This window comes from Cololabis saira, chromosome 4 (genome assembly GCF_033807715.1).
Source record: "Cololabis saira isolate AMF1-May2022 chromosome 4, fColSai1.1, whole genome shotgun sequence".
NCBI lineage: Eukaryota > Metazoa > Chordata > Actinopteri > Beloniformes > Belonidae > Cololabis > Cololabis saira.
The window spans coordinates 9,819,729-9,839,735 of record NC_084590.1 but is presented as its reverse complement, the minus strand read 5'-3'; the positions used below and the strand labels follow the sequence as shown (position 1 = coordinate 9,839,735).

Below are 20,007 nucleotides of genomic sequence, written 5' to 3'. Positions count from 1 at the left end.
ACATTTTATTTGGTGACGCCTTTCAAGTCACCTTACAAGAATAAGAGCATAACATATAAGCGTAAGCATAACATACAACATAAGCATGACAAACAAGAATAAAATGAAGACAAGCAGTATTAATCCAAACAACATTAACTGATATTGTGGCCACGGAGACAGGGTGCAGTCAGAGGGAGTATGCCAGTTTGAAAAGGTGACTTTTGAGGCGTGATGTGGGGATGGTAAGTAGTCCAGGAGAGTTTGAGCGAAGGGTGCAGGGGGATGGCTGTATTCCTGGAGGAGGTCAGAGATGGTGGAGAGCTTTGTAAGTGAGGAGGAGGTTTGTGTAGTGGATGCGGTGTTGTACCGGGAGCCAGTGAAGTTGGATGATAACAAGGGTGATGTGGTCAGATGACTTGGTGCAGGTGATAATCCGGTCAGTCAGTCCTGGGCATTGCTCTCACTCTGCCAACCCCGGAAGGTCAAGTCTCCTCCTTACTTGAGGAGTGAGTGGGCCACTTCTTTTCACCAGCCAGGGTGGGGCTTCTCCAGCCGGATGTAGCGTGTGGAAGGATCACGTTATTCCGGCCAGATCCTCCCCACCCCATCTGGCGCTCCGGTTGGCCAGAGGGGGCATGTATAGCCCAGGACTGTGTGCATGTTTTTGTGAGGGTAGCTCACATTAGCTACCCATGGGAACACGGGGAGAACATGCAAACTCCACACAGAAAGGCCCTTTCACCAACCCCACCCAGGGTGTGGGTTCTGAAGTCATGGGGGAACCTAACACGCCCTCACCACCCCCGGCGAGAATTGAACCCAGGACTTTCTAGCTGTGAAGCGGCTGCACTACCAGCCGCGCCACCGTGCCCCCATGCTCATCTACATTCTTGACTTATCGTTCTTGTGCCAGCTCTGCTGCTAAACACACTCCATCACTTAGTGAGTGTTTGATTCATCAATTAGTTTATTGAAACCTGGTCTCAATGTAATGTGCCGTGCAGTTTATGTGGCACAGAAGGTTTTTTATTCAAAAAAACTATATTAGAAGACAACAAAATGCATTGTTTATGTTTTAAAATAAAAATGATCCTTAATGCATTCAACCGCTGTAGAACTTACCATTCTGTGAGCGTTTACCCTCAGGGCTCTATTTATCACACTTGCTGGCCTTCAGTAAACAATTTGTGTCATAGTCAAATAAAAGCTGTTGGCTTTTGTATTAGGTCAGCTCAGTGAATGCATTGTCCATACTACAAACATAGATTTAGTAATCAAATAAAAGGGGGGAAAAAGGAAATTCCAGGCTTTGATGACTGTATTTGTCTAAAGGTTTGCATACTTAAGTCTTGTATAATGCGGCATTTATCCAGCATTAGGTGTTTTTCCATCTCTCTCATTTTAGTTTCGGTCATTGTTAAAGGGGGATTTTTCCACTGATACAAGAGAATTCAGAATGATCAAAGTAAAACATAAATCCACTCTGCACGCATTAATATTCTAAAAAGAGAATCATGAAACAGGCGTGAATTGATTAAAGATCACAAAACTGACTGAAAACGCACTGGATTATGTGTTCCAGTTGAAGAGCAGATGTGTGTTGCAAATTCTGAGTGATAAATGAAACTAGATTTATGCTATAACCTCGAAAAATAAGTTGCATTATTTCCACAAAAGTCAGATCTGTTTACTGTGAGATAACTTTTAAAAATCTATTTTTAAACAGTATAAATAGGGCTGTTTTCTGATACTTACATCAGAGACAATTTAGACTTAACAGTATGATAACAATACCGTAGCTCTCTCCACCACTGGAATGCCACTCCAGTGTTCATCAAAGTTTTGTTTCGGTATGATCAATTTCTTTCTTTTTGGCTTGCTAATTTTCATCTGTAATCTGTTATCTTCTGTGTATTTTCTAAGATGTGTATACAATGACTGCCAAAGGAGAAATAGGCTATTTTGCCTGTGGTGCTTCTCTGGTATCATTCCACTGAAACCTTGACAAACACCACTTTTTGGACACATTTTATACCTTTAGAGGTTAAATAGATTCAATTATATTTAAATTCAACTTTATTTATATATAGCATCTATTACGACAAAAGTTGTCTCTAGGCGCTTTCCAGAGACCCAGAACATGACCCCTGAGCAATTATTAAATAAACATAAACTCAACAATGGCAGGTAAAATCCTGGTTAAAATGTTTATGGCATACATAGTTGCTCTCAAGAAGGATTTTGAAACAGCACCTTTGTTCATTCGAATTATCATAATCCGGCAATCTCATATAGCACATGTTGGAGAACAATGAAAATTCAAATACAGATTATTTTGTTTGTTGTTAGAGCAAAGAGAAACACTGTAGTGATTCTTCCAACTTGATAGCAATGAGCTCCACTCTGAGCTCCACTCTAGAGAGTGAAGCTCAGAGCTCAGCAATTTTGCTATACTGCCACAGTAAATCATGGAAGTTTACAGTTCAGTTCAGCAACACTTGATGTCACTACAACACATCCAGTTCCCATATGTGAGCATGGGAAACTCTTGCTAATTGCATTGCAAGCTATACTGTAGGTGGAGCAAGAAGATCCTTTTTAATGTTCCTTTTTTACGCTGAGGGGGGCTGCAGGTCGGGATGTCAGCAGGCATCTACCAGACATCCATGCAAGACAGGTGGAAGCAGCAGTGGGATGATCAGAGGGGGTACTGCAGGTCAGCATGCAGCTCCTGAAGCTCTGGCCTGCAAACATGTACAGAAGAGAAAAGGTTGGTGGTTTTAAAGGAGGAGGTGGTGTCAGCCTCCTCAACCCAGATTGGAAATTGGTTCCATAGTAAATAGATTAACTTAGAGCTTTATTTGTCAAAGAGCCAGCATCCTGGCACAGTGAAATTACTGCCAGTGCAACCCATCAAGAGAACAGAAAAAAGACAAAACAGATGACAACATATGACATGGATACACTGGTGCAATTAGCTGAGAAAGGATGACACTGGGGAAAAGGAGGAAAGATGCCTCAGCACCAGTAAAGCAATGTACTCATAACAATTTTAACATCATAATGAAGACTTACATGTGTGGAGGGGGAGAGGGGGGAGGGTCCCGGCACAGGCCATCCAAGTTATCACAGCCTTCATGGTGCGACTCTCCAGCCTGGTGGCTGCGTTAGAAGGGGTGGTACGGGGGGAGCCAGGGAAGGCGTTGAATAATGATAGTGTATCTATCATTATGGGTTGTTCAAATGTAATCTGATCGGATTTTGGTTATCGGATTGGATCAAAGTTTGAAAATTGGTTGTTCAAAAGGGAAAGAAGGATTCTGAAATCGGATTAGATCATGTAATCCAATCCTAGTTTTAATCTGGATCAAACCTTCAGTTTGTGTTGTTCAAAACTTTCCAGTAGGATTTGGAAAACTTTGATCCAAAAAAACATGATTATTCTGATCCCAACAGGGGGTAGGATTTCAAGGTGGATTTCAGGAGGAAGTAAAAATAAAATAAAAATTATCTTGTCACCATGAAATAATCCCCCAAACAGATTTCAATAACAAACAAAAATAATATATTACATTTTTCTGTAATTCATCACTATATATTAATATCAAAGAAACAATCATCAGAGATGAACCTGTCAAAAATAATTCCTAACTATTGATTCCCTTACTACACGTCCAGTCAGTCCCTCATTCTGACAGAACGCCAGAGGTTGGTCTGGTTCTTCAACAGGCTCAGGTGCATCACAAACGTCATCACAGAGAGGGACATTGCTCCTGGTAGCGATGTTGTGCAAGACAATACACTTAAAGTGACCCCATGTTGGCTCTTCTACCTGTCGTTCTTTACATAGCTGGTAGGCCACATTGTGATATGTTGTCCCATTTAGAGCACTGGTAATCCGGATTTGGTCATCTTGAAAACTGTGTATCTGGATCAGGGTGATCCAATCCAATGTTGCTTTGAAAAACCGGCATGAAATTACCTGATCCTGGATAGCATGAAATGGGATTTCCAAATCCGGATCACTTTGATCCAGATTAAAACAACTGGCCCTATGTGCATATCCAGTTTGCGATTTTGCTCGCCCAACATTTGAGTCTGAGTGTTGGTCGCACAGCTTATCCCTTCAGTCACGTCATGCAGCTCTGAAAGGGCCAGAATAGCTGTCGACACTTTCCGAGTTTGTCGATATGCCAGGTAACCCGACAGCAGAAATCCTGTTATCAGTAATTTGTAAGCATCTTCAACATCTTCAACCGACAGTATGGGTAGACACACGATCTTCCACCTCTTCCAGGAGTCCATCTTGTATCCAGCAGCAAACATCCCGTCGAGGCAAGAAGGCTCCCCATTGCGCTGTGTTCTTGTTGAGAAAATTTGGGCAATTGCATTGAGAGACCAGTTTACCCATTCCATGATTTTAGAAATTTTTGGAAGATATGAAAAGGGAGGCTCCAATAGCATGACAAGACAGTACAAGATAAAGAGCAGCAGCAGGGCAGATAGGGAGGGACCGGGAGAAGAAAAGCATTCACCTTCGGCGAGAGCAGGAAGAGAAGCTAGTAATGGTGCCTGATAGCAGAACGCCCGTCCTCCAAATCTACAATTGGATACTCTAGGAACTTCGAGTAAACCTGCATTCTGAGAACGGAGAGCTCTGTTAGGAACATAAGGTACTCTCAGGTCTGGCAAATATCGCAGAGCAAGGCCGTTTTGGGCTTTATACGCAGGTTATAAAATTTTGTATTGGGTTCTGAGTTTTACAGGTAGCCAATGGAGCGACGCTAACACTGGAGAGACGTGGTCTCTCCTGCTGATTCCTGTCACCACTCGCACTGCTGCATTTTGGATCAGCTGGAGGATATTCAGAGAATTACTTGGAAATCCTGCTAATAACACATTACAGTAATCTAGTCTAGAAGATACAAACGCATTAACTAGTTTTTCCGCATCACTCTGGGAGAGGATGTTCCTAATATTTGTGATATTGCGGAGATGGAAAAAGGCTGTTTTACAAACCTGATTAACATACTGTTTAAATAACAAATCGTGATCAAAAATAACACTGAGGTTTCACACACTTGCACTGGAAGCCATCGCAACCCCATGTAATCCCTTCCTAAAATGCTTGGGACCAAAAATAATAACCTTGGTTTTATGGAAATTTAGAAGCAAAGAATTAGTGGACATCCTGTCCTTGATGTCCCTGAGACATGCCTGAAGTTTAGCTAATCGTTCTGTTACATCTGATAACAAGATCAAATGACTGTGTAAGGCACTAGAAAAACTCTGGAAACTTAATTCTGCATTTCTTTTCAGTCATTCTATGAATATCTAGCATTTAACACTCCATTTACATTGTGTTTTCACTAGGAAAATATCACCTCACATGAAATAGCACGAGGAAATTAAAGTTTCCTGTGACTCTTAAAGTCTACATTTCAGCTCATGACATGTCAGTGATGTGTAATGTGGGTAACTGAAAAATAAATTAGATGAGGGTATAGCATTTGGAAAAATATGGCCTTTGTACTTTATGCCAGACGATAGCTCATTGTTTCTACCAACTAATTGGCAAATATATGGCTCAAATGTTGGAGAATCAAGGTCTGGTTGACTTGCAAGATTGGGTTTTAGTATTAAAATAGTTACAGGAACAATGCCTGTCATGTGTCTACTTTTTTGTGGCAGAGGGTGTTGTATGCTTTATGTTCTTTAAAAAAGTAAAATAAACAGACTTTGGAGGAGGGAAGAGAGATATTGCAGGGAATTATGCTGGCCTCCTGTTTCTACAAAATAGCTTTTAAAAATATAAAATCTTTCTGACGTCAATGAAAACCTCAGGTGGCAGCATTTCTTGATCTTACTCTTGTTTTTATTTCATCATCTGAACAGTAGTTTTGCCTTGCATTTGTACATTAGATGCAGCAAAGAAACGTATCACTTACAGTTCCCAGAAGTATTGCTGTGGCCAGGCTTTGCTTGATACGACAGAACTGTGTGTTTGTAACGTCAAGAACCAGAGATCACGGCTATTCTTTTTTGATTTTCTGTTTTTGTGTACAGAAATGTCCCTGGATTTTCCAAATGTTTGTAATTCGAAGCTTTGTTCATCAAATCCAGAAATTCTAACACGTTTTGCTGAGGCGTCTGTAAAACCCTTCTAAAAATGTGTTGCTGATGTTAGATTTGGAATTTGACCTGCTCAAAGTGATTTTCAAAACATCATGTTTCATGCATTTAAAAAAAAAACAACCTTTTTCCACATTGTATACTTTATTAAGTATTATGGGTATACCTATATTAGGTGTACCTTGTATACCTAATAAAGTGGTTGGCCAGTGCAATATGAACTCTGCATGACCTGAGATAGATTTTGCATCTGTGAAGGTTAGTGTGAGGTCGACTCTCTGCCGTTGTATTTTGGACTCGGTCAAAGACAGGGATGAGACAATACACTGACAAACATTAACAACCTTTCTTTTTATGTGAATTCCATCACACAGATCTGGATAAAAGTCATTTTGGACTTTTGTTGGCCTCATACCTCTAGTCTTGGAACCCTTGCATAACACTGAAAACCAGCAGCTCTAGGCAGCATTATGCCAGCACAGTACCATGAAATTGCTAGCAGAGTACCATTTGCCTCTGCAATATTTACAGATTTCAACTAAATGCTCAAAGTGGCAGTCCCTACCATAACAATGCCCAGTGGATTGGATTGGATTGGATTGGATTGGTTACCTGCAGTGGTCTGTGCAGTGGTCTGTTCAAACAAACTATTCTACATCACCTCTGCTTTCATTTAAATTTTGAAAAAGTATGTATTTCAAGACTTCTTCCAGTAGTTTTAATTAAAATACTTTTTTGTCATTGCTGGACCAAACACTGGTGCATCGGTGAACTAGTGCAACAAGCTTGCACACAAACATTTAAAACATCACATCTGATTTGAATGGGACTTTCAGTCTCAAAGACAAAGGCTGCCACTTTCAAACAAAAATCAGACAAAGCAGTACCAATATAATTATTAACTTGCTCTGTCCCCCCCCCCCCCACACACACACACATTTCAATGTGGGCTCAAGTATGCGTTTTTATAGCGGTGCAGGTTGAAGTCCCTGCTGACAGCTATGAATAGACTCCCTATTATTGTTTCACATCACTGCAAGAGAACATCAAACACTTCAGTTTCTCAGTATGAACTTTCTGAAGACAGGTTAATTTAAGAAGCAGCTTGACCTCAGAGAACAGCGGGCTTACCCTTCGCTCGACTTGCCATCAGTTAATGAAAAATATCTGACCATCAAACAGTTAAAAAGATTTTGGGCTCACAGATCTGATCACTCATGGATCCACCAGGGATCAGCATTTTTTCAGACTTTTATCTCAAGGCATAATCTTTCAAATGTGATATTTCATACACGAGTGAGTCATGTTGCCAAAACATTCTGGCAAATAAAGATGTTTACTTAATGACTGGGTTAGACTAAAATATAAGAGTGCACTCAAGGGGTCACCGGTCATGGCAATCCCTCTAGTGAGTGTTTAATCATTTCATTCACAACCAACCTCACAATCTCACACAAAGACAAGAACAACTAATATTTGCAAAGTATGATTATTGGATAATTACTGAATTCCGTTTGGCAGAGTAGTTTTCTGCATGGAAATGTCTTCATGTTTAAAGTATAAACTATATTGCCATGAAACTCTTAATACACGGCCATAGGAATGCTATAAATGACCCAAAAAAAGTAATTAGTGACAAAATTAATTTGCAATTTTCTTTCTGAGTTTGAAAAGAAAATATTTGGGTGCTTGCAATGACTATCAACTCAAAAGCCCTAGCACTTGGGCACTGTTTACCCCTGGAAAACTTTAAGTAGTCATACATTTTCCAGGATAAATTTGAAGACACATTGAAATCTAATCATTCAAATCATATTCAGAGGTGGTCACATATAGCCACAGTGTTTCAGCAGAGTGATGTCCTGCTCATATGTTGCTTCCTATGTCTTCCTATGTCTTTATTTCTATTCTGCAACATTGGCAATGCAGAGCTAAGGAGTGATTGATACACCCTCCCTTATAAAATTCCACCCTTTCCACAATGCAGTGCGGCTTTTTTTCCTTACATTTCTTTGACTTAGTTTGTGCCGTACAACATGCTATTGTACATAACAACTGCTCACTCATTCATGTACACCTTGACAGTGCTAATCTTACTGTGTATCACTTTTTATAATGGTTCTGGAGCTGGCTCACCACAGCCGTGTACTGCAATACGTACTGGGTCACATGGACTGTGGCCCTTATGCTCCTTTTGAGATTCAGACTTCTTTCCCCAATCCTAACCCCTAACCTAATCCCAACCATAACCCTAAACCCAACCCGAACCCTAGCCCTAACCTTAATCCCAATCTCATATCTAACCCCAGTGTGGTTCATTGTCTAAAATTCAGGTTTTAGATTAATCTTACTTAAAAACAGGGTTAAAAGATCTTAATTTTAAAATAGGTATTGAATTATGTCATGTCTTGAATTAGTTTTATTTTAAAAAACAAGGTTAACAGATCTTGATTTTGAAAAAAGGAATCATTTAAAATAAGTATTACATTGATTTTTATTAAAAACAAGGTTGAAATGTTTAAATTAAAAATTAACTATTATATTTCATTTAGTTTTCATGGGGTTAAGACATTTACTAAAGGTTTGCGTGTGTAAAAACGTGTGCAAACTTGACAGCACCCGCAAACCAAAGTGCCAGCTGATCTACTAATAGCGTGCAAAGACGACTGCGCCTCTCAAATGAGCAAAATAGCACATGCAATTCATTTAGTACTTTTGCCCTGGTGAATAATCAATATGGGGCGTACCCGCCAGAAATCGCTAAATACTGGGAGGGGAAGATGCAAATTGGTCCATTTACCACGCGCAATGAGATTTACCAAGCCTGAAAGTTATTGCGGGGATTGTGATTGCGTCTGTATTTAATACGTTCGAAAGGAAGGTGCTAATCTCCACATGCAAAAGGAGAAATATTTTATTTGAATGTTAAATCGAGTATTATTCAGCAAAAGGTTGCCACAGGAGGCACATTCATTTTTTTATTTGTGATAATAAATAAATCACGTGTTTTCATGGAGAAAAAAGCGTTTCTTATTGTGCGCCTGTTCTGCAGTTGTCATACCCCGGTGTTGTGCCGTATTCAGCACCCCTGCCGTGAAAAGCACCCCCTCGTCTGACAAAAATGATATTCTCATTCCGTGTCATGTTCTGTTTAGCGTCCAGTTTTGTGTTAATGATTCATGTTTAAATGCGATCATGGATTCCACAATAGTCATACTTTCCCACAATCACAGTCACAGATAACGAAAATCGGGTAAATGGTTATTGATGTCATTAATTAATAGCCTGCTTACTGTGTTGTCTTCCATAATATTTGTAAATATATATAATATAAACTCCTAAGTATGTGTTTGTGTGAGTGTGTATATATAAATATATTGAAGTGTCAGTGTTTTGTTTTTTTTCTTGGTCTACTTATCATTGAATATACGAGGGGGTGCTTTTCACGGCAGGGGTGCTGAATACAGCACAACAATTTGCCTCTTCCACTAATATCTCTAACTCCAACTCGTCAAATTTCATTTTGATTTCTGTTATCAATTGCGCACGCAATCTTAGTTGATCACCCGCAAAACACACAACAACAGCACGCGCAAACTTTTTCAGTGCACACGCAATTTAGTACTCTTTATTTAGGATCTTAGTAAATCGGGCCCTAAATCATTTGGATTATCTGAGAAGTGGTAAAAAAAGATGATTAAAAAAGAAGAAGGTATAAAAGGCGGAGCTCATTCTGCTTCTGGTATTCGGAGCGACAACATCTCTCTCCCCAGCCACTTTAGACAGCAAACTGTTTACAGTTTTACTGTGTGCCAAGCCTGAGGAACATTGCGATTTTATGAGGCATACCTTCCTTAGTTTTTTATTTTGATTGAAAAACACCTATTTGTTTATTTTATTTAATAACAAATCTTTTTATTTCTTTTCATTAAAATAAGTTAATTTTTTTTCATTAAAATGATTAAATTTTTCCCAAAACCTCATATAGTGGATTTCTTTCCTTTTTTTTAGAAAGCAGCTCTTGTTATATTTATATTTTATTCATTTGTGATTTCATTCAAACATTTATTATTAAAAAAACAGGTCTGATGATGGATGGTAGTACGGTTGTCAGTTATGGCTGCAGAGGCCGACGCAACCATCAACCCAGATGGGAACAGATGTACGGGACACGCCAGGTCTGGATGGACCATAAACCATCTTTCCCATTCCAGGGAACAGTGCCCCAACCCTAACCCCCCCTAACCCTGACTCCTAACTCTAACCATACCCATATAACCATACCCATACCCTAACCCTATCTTCATTCTCCCAACCCTAACCCTTCCGCTTTAACTGCCCAGTCGTCGGGTGATGAAGGGGGGTCAAGATCGAGAGATCTTCATTCACCTAACCCACTCCTAACCCTTTATGTTTTGTATTTATGAAATTCTATTACAATTATAAGATTAACAATGGTTATGGTTAGGGTTTGGGGTTGTGACACTGCAACTCATAATGCAACATGTGAGTTTGGAGATTAAACAGTAGAATAGAGTTTTATTACCATTTGTACAGGTACCAGACAGTACATGTCACATCCACTCCAGCTCCATACCTGCCTCACTCACCTGCCAGCTCCGCCTCCTCATGTCACTATGGTTTCTCCCGCCTTCCACACATGCTCCATATATGCAATCCGCCCATGGCTTCTATTTAAGCACTCCACTCCCAAGCAGTCACTGCCAGATTGTTCCTGTGTCATTCCTGACTTTCAAGTGGTTTTCCCTGGACTGATCACCCAGTTTCGACCCTGCCTGTCCCCGACCTGTTCACCTGTCTCCGTCCTAGTAATCACCTTGGCCTTCTGTCCCCGACCTATTCACCTGTCTCCGTGCTGCTAACCACCTCAGTCTTCTGTCCCCGACCTGTTCACCTGTCTCCGTCCTGGTAATCACCTCAGTCTTCCTTCCCCGACCTGTTCACCTGTCTCCATCCTGGTAATCACCTCAGCCTTCTGTCCCCGACCACGAGATCTGCCTGAGCGTCTCTGGTTTCTGTTTGCCTCCCTGGGCTGCCTGCCGATTCCTCTGACTGACCGGCGTTTCAGTTCCTGTGTTCCGGCTTCCACATCTACTCAGCGTTCACACCAGCAGTTTTCTGGTATTCGCTCTCCTGCCACTCTGAGCGTTACCACGATCCTGAGGACTGAACTCTGCTCTATTGCCTGCTGTTAGGTTGACTTTAATAAAGACTTTTACTGAACACTCGGTGCCATTGTGCTGGATTAGGGTCCGCCACACACCCTTGTCAGTACAGGTACATTGGAATTCTTGTGCGTTCTCCCGAAGTCAGACGAGTCTGAAAAACACATAAATACGATAAGTAAAACAGAAATGCAGCAGCAAAAACAATAATGTACTAACAGAAATTTAATTACATACATGTGCATATAATACAATAAAGTAAAAACAAGAATGTACATATAATACAAACAATACAATATCCTAATGTAACGTAATACCCTGAGATGCAAATCACCGTTAAATATCTGGTAAAAGGTAATTTAAGATGAGAAATTTATTGCACATTTTGCTTTTGTAAGTATTGCACGTTGTGAGGGGTGGTTGGATTACACGTTTATGTGGGAGGGGGTAGATAGTGTCAGCGAGGAAAACTGAAAAGGGTCAACGGTGTCTGGCATCAAAGAGTTTAGCTGTCGGAGGACCAGCTTCTCCAAACACTTGATAGCAAATGAAGTGAGTTCCATGGGTTTAAAGTCGTTCATTGTGGTTAGGTGTTTTAGGGACCGGTACTATGACAGATGACTTAAAGGTGCGTGGGACTATTTTCCTGTGATAGAGAGGAGTTGAAGTGTACACCCCTGCCAGATGCTCCACAACAGGTCCTCAGTACTCTTGGTGCCACTCGGTTGGGTCCCATTGCCTTACGGGGGTTCACCGGCCTCAGAGCCCCAAGGACCTGTCTGTGTCAGCTGAAGTGCCTTCTCCTCTGGATCACAGGGGGCTTTTTAGGGGGGTATCTGTTTTGTTGGTCAAACCTGGCATAGAAGTTGTTGAGGTTGTCAGGCAGAGCAGCGTCCCAGATCCCAGTTCTGTTTTCAACTGTTGGTAATTGACTGGATTCCCTGCCACATGCTCCCTGTGGTGTTTTCCCTATCACAGCTCCCTATCTCCAGTCTTTAGGTGTATGTTCTCTTGGCAGCCTGGATGGCTTTCTGGAGTTCATAACGTGAATGCCTGTACCCCATACTATCCCCTGACTTGAAAGCTGCACACTGGTTTCTGATCTTACGACGTGCAGCCGCATTGAAACAGGGCTTCTGATTGGGAAACACACAAATAGTCTGGATGGGAATGCAGATTGAAGTGCACCAGTCAATATAGCTGCTAACAGTGGCAACATACTCATGTATGTCATCTTTGGCTACCTTAAAAGTGTCCATATCTGTGGCCTCTAAACACCCCTGCAGTTCTGCCAGTGGGTCCTCAATCCACATCTTCACAGTTTTCACTGTGATGGGGCGGGCTTTGAGATGCAGGTGGGCTGCAGCAGGATAGCAAGGTGGTCACATTTACCAAAATGTGGCTTGGAGACAGCAGCATAAGTTTCCCTAATGTTGCAGTAGCATTTGTCCAAGGTGTTGTCATCCCTGGTGGGGAAATTGATGAACTGATGAAATTTGGGGCATTTCCTGAGATCACAGTGGTTGAAATGTCCTAGAACAATTAGATCAGCATTTGTGTATGAGTTCTCATGTCTTCTGATCATAGTGTGCAGCTCTCTGAGTGCTGTCTCTTTGTTAGCCAAGGGGGGTTTATGAGAATGATGCACTGCAGTTCTCTGGGCAGGTAGAAAGGCCTACACTTCATATAGTCTTAGTTTTCAGAACATGACTGTGATATCACCTTGTTGTCTGAGCTCCAGGACTGTTTGACGAGGATCGCTGTTCCTCCCCATGTGTTTTACCAAATTCCTCCACGTTGCGGTTGGCTCTGTACACACCGTAGCCTGCCGGTGTTATGGCCTTGTCGGGGGTTCTTTGTCCGAGCCATGTTTCACAGAAGCATAGAACGGAGTGTAACACTTTCTTTAGTGTTTTCGGGTTACGCAAAAAATAAAGAGACTGCATGAGGTCGTAGAAATCACAATGTGCTAATTTATTATGAAAAACTAACAGAAATTGTAACTTCACTGTAAGTTTGAGTGTCACACATGACAGCACGTTCCAAGACACCCAAAAAACAGTGTTACTGAAGAAAAAAAAACAATGATGCATGTGGCAGGGTGCGTGCCACGGGGGCCCGACCGAAGGACGGAGAGACACAGAGCTTCGTGCAGACCCTTTATTTACACACAAACACCCCACACACAGTGCACAAAAATGACAGCAGCTCCTCCGACCTCTTTGCTGCTGTCCAGCTCTGCCTTATAAAGGCAGGCCGGGTGGAGGCGTGGCAGCCACTCAGGTGGATGGGACACAGGTGCGTGTCCCGTCAACCTCTCCACCCGGCCACAATGCACAAAAGTAAAGCTCTGTCACAAAATGCTGCTCCATGCCCATGTGAGCCAGTTTCACAAGCCTGGGGACCGGAACAAAGTGCTGGACACACTGTGCCGTAATCCCCTCCATGCTGTCAATGCTCCCATGGACCTCTTTATCTGGGCATGCTGTCATAGGGGGGCTAGACCTCCATACACTACCCACTATGCTGTTGACGGACCGGCCTCATGTGCGGCAACTGCAGCTAGAGGGCCCTGCAACTGGTCCTTTACTTCGTTCTTTGGAGGACTGTGACTACCGTAACATTGACTGTGACTCGTGTATGTTATGCAAGATGGTCTCTTGTACTTTCTTGATCCCGAAACAAAATGTGGGTTACACCCATCAAAACTGTTGAAGCTTTATGCAGCAACTTCTATTCGTGGCTGTCTGCTTGAGCATTATCATGATTATTCTCACTTTGGTTTTCTAGTTAGTGTTGTCACCTGCCATTGAGTAGTAGTCATATGGTACTTATGAACCCTTTGATTAAAATGTCATTTTTGGTGTTTGTGACATTGTAAGTTCTGCTCTTGTTTGACAAAAAAGCCCAAAAGGGAATCCATGTTGTTTTTGATACATAAACTGTATTTGAGTTTTTCTTAATTTTTTTCAACAAATATTAATTGGATTTATTGCTGACATATATGTCTGGTATGAGTCCACTTAAATACGCAATGCCCCTTTTTATGTGTGACAGCATGTTGAGTGATATCTGTACTTCCTGTTGTACGGCTGAGGTCAGCCTTTGTCTCACCGGGGGCGAATATGTAACAGCCAAATGATGGGCATGGAGCAGCATTTTGGGACAGCGCTTTACTTTTGTGCATTATTGTTTTGTTTTCGACAGTAACAGTTTTTTTGGGTTGTTTGGAACTTGCTGTCATGTGTGACACAGAAGCCAATAGTTGAAGTAACCATTTCTGTTTGTTTTTCATAATAAACGAGCACATTGTGGTTTCTAGGACCTTGTGCAGTCTGTATATTCTTAATTTTTTTTGCATAACCCGAAAAACACTAGAGAAAGTGTTACAGAGCAATCCTGGATGCACCGCTGTGTAGCCAGCCGATTGAGGAGGTCGTCCATCTTGTTAGCCAGAGATTGGACGTTGGCGAAGAGTATCACCGGGAGAGTTAGCTGTCCTCGGCTAGCCCGTTGGCGGAGGCTGCATTCTGCTCCTCCCCGCCCACCACACCTCCATGTCGGCCCTCGGGGTCGCCTGGCAAGCCCCCTGCTTTAGCCAGGCCCGGCGACACTCAGCGCGTATCATCTCCGAGGAGTCCAGGACATTTGTGTCAAAATGTCCCTTCTGGTTCTCTTCTCCGAGACGAAGAGGAGTCTCCCGATCGAACTTAACATTAGCTTTCACATACCTCACATGAAAAGATAAAAACAAAATAAAGCCTGACTTGGAGAGCTACGCTACGCCGCACTCAGAGGAGCACCATCTTTTTTTTTTTTTTTTTAAATTTAATTTAATTTTTTTAAAGGGAATTATATTGTTGCTGGTTAGTGTTGACTTGTCATTGGGTGACATTAGGGCAAAAGACTGGACAGGTCACCCGATCCATATCAGGGTCAAACAGAGAAAAAAACAACCATAAATGCATGTACACAAGTATGTGCACACGCACACAATTTATAATCATGAGTGGTTTTAAAATGTATTTCTGAGCTATAGCCACCAGGGAATTGGAGTACCCAGACAAAACTCCGGTCTGTACGCCCACAGTCTTGAACAACATACTAACAGAATAGTTACAGTTATAGTTTTTATTTGGATCCCCATTAGCTACAGAAAAACTGCAGCTATTCTTCCTGGGGTCTGACACATAATACACATTACAACAAAAAATTAAAAGCAAACCTAAAGAGGTAGCATATAAAAAAAAGAAGAGAGGAAAAACCGAAAATAAAGGAAAAACATAAAATAAAGAAAAAATAAAAAGTAATTCCATTTAATATTTAGATATAAATAAAACAATACATATTAATACATTTTATAACATCAACAAATTCAAGCAATGTATAGTTATAGTTTGCACCAATAACCATTTTTAATAAATATTCATTTATTTATATTAAAGCTATCTATCTATCTATCTATCTATCTATCTATCTATCTATCTATCTATCTATCTATCTATCTATCTATCTATCTTAATAGTTTGCTAAGTGTTTGGGAAGTGGGTTCCATGCAGACATAGTTCTGTACATCACTGTTCTTTTCCCATAGTTTGTCTTTCTTTTTGGCAGTGAAAAAGGACCTCTGAAAGCATGTCTTGTGCTGTAGTTATGATTTTCTGAACTGTAACATAATGTTTTTGATATGGATATATTTCTTACAAATATTAATAAAGAATTGACAAGAAGAGACTTAAGTGCAAACCAAAACTGACAGGTCTGGTGGTGGATTACTGCTCTTGAGATGAAGAAAACTGCCTTAGAAAAAAACAACAAAAACCTCCAAAGCAAAACATTCTTTTGTAGCAGTTTGTCCGGTCCATGAAGTACGGAAGAGTATTAGGGCCATGCAGGAGAAAAAATATTTGAGAGGGGAAGATTTTTTTTTTAATTGTGCACTTCGAGAAAAAAGTCAAAATGTCGAGAAAAAAGTCGAAATGTCGAGATCAATGTTGAAATACAATTTCAAGAATAAAGTCGAAATTTCAACTTTTTTCTCAAAATTTCAACTTTATTCAGGAAATTTTGACTTCTCAAAATTGTACTTCAACATTAATCTCGACATTTCGACTTTTTTCTCAAAGTGCATAATGAAAAAAAAAATCTTCCTCCTCTAAAATATTATTTTATTTTTTTCCTGCATGGCCCTAATACTCTTCTGTACGTATCTGATTGAGTTAGCTCAGTGGTCCTCACTCCTGGTCCCCGAGAGCCACTGTCCTGCATGTTTTTGATGTTTCCCTGCACCAACACACCTGATTCTAATTAGTAGTAATCACCAATCTTTCCTCCAGGTCTGCACAGTTCTGTTGGTGACACAGTCATCTGTATCAGGGTTTACTGGAGCAGGGAAACATCAAAAACATGCAGGACAGCGGCTCTCGAGGACCAGGAGTGAGGACCACTGAGTTAGGTCAATACATCAAATTATATATGATTTGTATGATATTTTTATTACGGAAGAGTATCAGGGCCATGCAGGAGAAATAGCCTACGTTTTGAGAGGGGAAGATTTTTTTTTATTCCGGACTTCGAGAAAAAAAGTCGAAATGTCTAGATTAATGTTGAAATACAATTTCAAGAATAAAGTCGAAATTTCGTGAATAAAGTCGAATTTTCGCCTTTTTTCTCAACATTTCAACTTTATTCACGAAATTTCGACTTTTTCTCTCGACATTTCGACTTTTTTTTCTCAATTGTATAGCCTACTTCAACATTAATCTTGACATTTCGACTTTTTTCTCAAAATTATACTTCGACATTAATCTCAACATTTCAACTTTATTCACGAAATTTTGACTTTTCTCTCGACGTTTCGACTTTTTTCTCAAAATAGGCCTACTTCAGCAGTATTCTGGACATTTCGACCTTTTTCTCAACATTTCGACTTTTTTCTCAACATTTCGACATTTTTTTTTCCTCAAAATTATACTTCAACATTAATCTTGACTTTTCGCCTTTTTTCTCAACATTTCAACTTTATTCATGAAATTTGGACTTTTTTCTCTCGACATTTCGACTTTTTTCTCAAAATTGTACTTCAACAATATTCTGGACATTTCGACTTTTTCTCAACATTTCGAGTTTTTTCTCGAAGTGCATAATGAAAATAAAAATCTTCCTCCTCTAAAATATTAGTTTCATTTTCCCCTGCCTGGCCCTGCTACTCTTCCGTACTGAAGGCGTTTGAACCAGCGACTCTTCTCCGGAGTGATTGACAGCAGTTCCTGCTGGGAGTGTCGACTCCAGCCCAGAGCGCACAAGTCCCGCCTCGCTCCCTGCTCCTTAGCGAGGACTTGAGACTATAAAATGAAGGCTCTTACAGTAACCGGGACGCACTCTGCAGCCGGAGTTCATTCAGTCAACTCGTGCACCGGCACTTAGGCTCCGTCCAGTGCTGGGACCCGCAGCCGCCGCCGGGTCGTCGGTCACTTTCAGGCTGAAAGCGTTGATAGAGCGGCCGGGGGAGACGCGGCGGAGCCATGGCGGGGGACGGCTCCGACCACCGGGCGCTGCAGTATGAGCAAACTCTGGTGAGTCTCCACTTGTTGCCGCAGCTGAACTTTGTCCACTTTGTGCACGGCTCTCTCCTGTCGGGCTCTTTAACAGCGGAGAGGAAAAGACTCAACACACTTCACCACAGACCGCCACTGCCTAAAACATCTGGTTCCACCTAAACGACAGCGAGGCAAAGCGGACAAACTTGTTAAAAAGTTGAAATAAAAAGGAAGAATTAGCTGTCGTTGCATATGCCGAATGGACCGGCATGCTGCTGGGATTCAACACACTTCGCTTGGGGTCTTTATCTTTAGGGTAAATCTGGTGTCAAGAGGAATGAATCGTATTTTAAATGAAAATTCAACCAACTTACTCTCACATGTGCGGAAGCCGGAATAAATGGGCTTTAGTAGCCTATTTAATGATCTCTCTGACACACACACACAGAAACATTTATACAGTACACACACACACACATGAGGTGACACATCTAAGCTAAAGCACCATGCATGTGTCCACTGCCAGTTTTACAGCAGCATAGGAAGTAAAACTGTTTGTTGTCATAACACCTGGATTTGCATGCAGGTAGCTCTCTCCTTTTATAAGACAACATTTTGGCCTAACTCCAAGAAAATTTCCGATATATTGTAGAAGCACATGTATATGGAAATTCCTATTTTTCATTTTGAGCATGTGCTTTTAAAGTAAACATCCAACTGCACCCATCATACTTTAATTTATCTATTTAAATACCTACTTTTCCAACCTGTCATCCTGTTATGTGCATGCATGAATCATTTTTAATGCATTTAAGTGCAGAATGATCTTACATTTGCAAGATTTTCAACATCGTTCCAACCGTTTGCACAGATTTATTTATTTATTTTTCTCCAAGGCTTTCATTTACTGTGATGCAACCTTCCAAGTCATGTTCTTAAGATATGTTTTTCAGAAACAATGATATTTCTGCTTTGTTGCTTGAATTAAACAGCTTTTACAAGCAACCAGTACAATGTTATCTCATGCACGGTACCGTTGTGGGTATAACTGTATGTCCTAGGAGTTCAGCATGTATAGGCTCCATTCAGATGTGCCACCACCATTTGACAATAGATCTGTTCATTGTGAGGTTCTCAGATGAGCTGCTGGGTGGACATAATGTGCTGTAAGATGAGATGCAGCTGACAGTTGTTCAGGTGTACAGTAAAGTACCAGCCATCAAGGCCCACATGTGTGAACAGTGACCGTTTGTTTGAATTTCATAAGTTAGACAAGACTCATTAACCATAATGTAATTTGTAGCATCTTAACTCATGTTATCTAACAATTGTGCACTGGCTCACATTCACAGATCTGCAGGCAGCAAAGACTGGGAATCATGGTTACTGGATCTAGTTAGTATTATTATGAGTTGCTCCCTTTTATGTCACAAGGCCCACAAACATGTCCAGGTCACGGTCTCCAGATTTGCAGTATGCTCCTTTTTATGATAAAGCGCAGGATTTGACTAAAAGTTCTCACACAAACTATGTGTCTAATGAAATGTTTCCTGACAAAACTTCTGTCAATCCCCAAGAATCTGCTCTTTGAAGAGGCTAGTTTTATAGGCCAGCGGGACCCATTCAGTGACATAGAGGCTTTAAATTAGGGGGGGACCACAACTGTAAGTCTTCATTGGACCCTTTTTTTTTCCTTTTTCTTGAAAAAGGTCCTTTGGAAAGAGCACCCCTCTCTGTGTGCCACTAATCTGTGTGTGTTTGTGTGAGTGATTGCACAACTCTTGTCCCGCTGATTCAGCAGTGGACACTCCGTCACCCTGCCTGGTCCCGTGCTTGGCCCTCCGGCCCTCTGAAATTAAGGCCACGTTTACACGTAGCCGGGTATTTACAAAAACGGATATTTTCCCCTCTACGTTTTCAAAAAAATCCTCGTTTACACGGACCCGCATGAAAACGCTCTTAACGTCATGCAAGCCAATCAGAATCCTGGAAAAACATCAACAAATTACACGTGTGTAACTTCCAGTTAAGGGCTGATTTATGGTTCCGCGTTACATTAACGCAGAGCCTACGGCGTAGGGTCCGCGGCGACGCGCACGTACCTTGCGCGTCGCCGCGTACCCTACGCCGTCGATTTAACGCGGAACCATAATTCAGGCTTCATGCTG

At 41.2% G+C, this 20,007-nt stretch overlaps 1 protein-coding gene across 1 annotated transcript in view; it reads left to right on the top strand.

Moving 5' to 3' along the window:
- Positions 1 to 17,608: 17,608 nt before the first annotated feature.
- LOC133441472 (chloride channel protein 2-like) overlaps positions 17,609 to 20,007 on the top strand; it is a 171,951-nt gene continuing 169,552 nt past the window's right edge. Inside the window, 1 exon segment of the mRNA XM_061718798.1 lies at positions 17,609 to 17,875. Within this exon segment, the coding sequence (XP_061574782.1) occupies positions 17,825 to 17,875 (51 nt within the window). The 5' untranslated portion in view covers positions 17,609 to 17,824.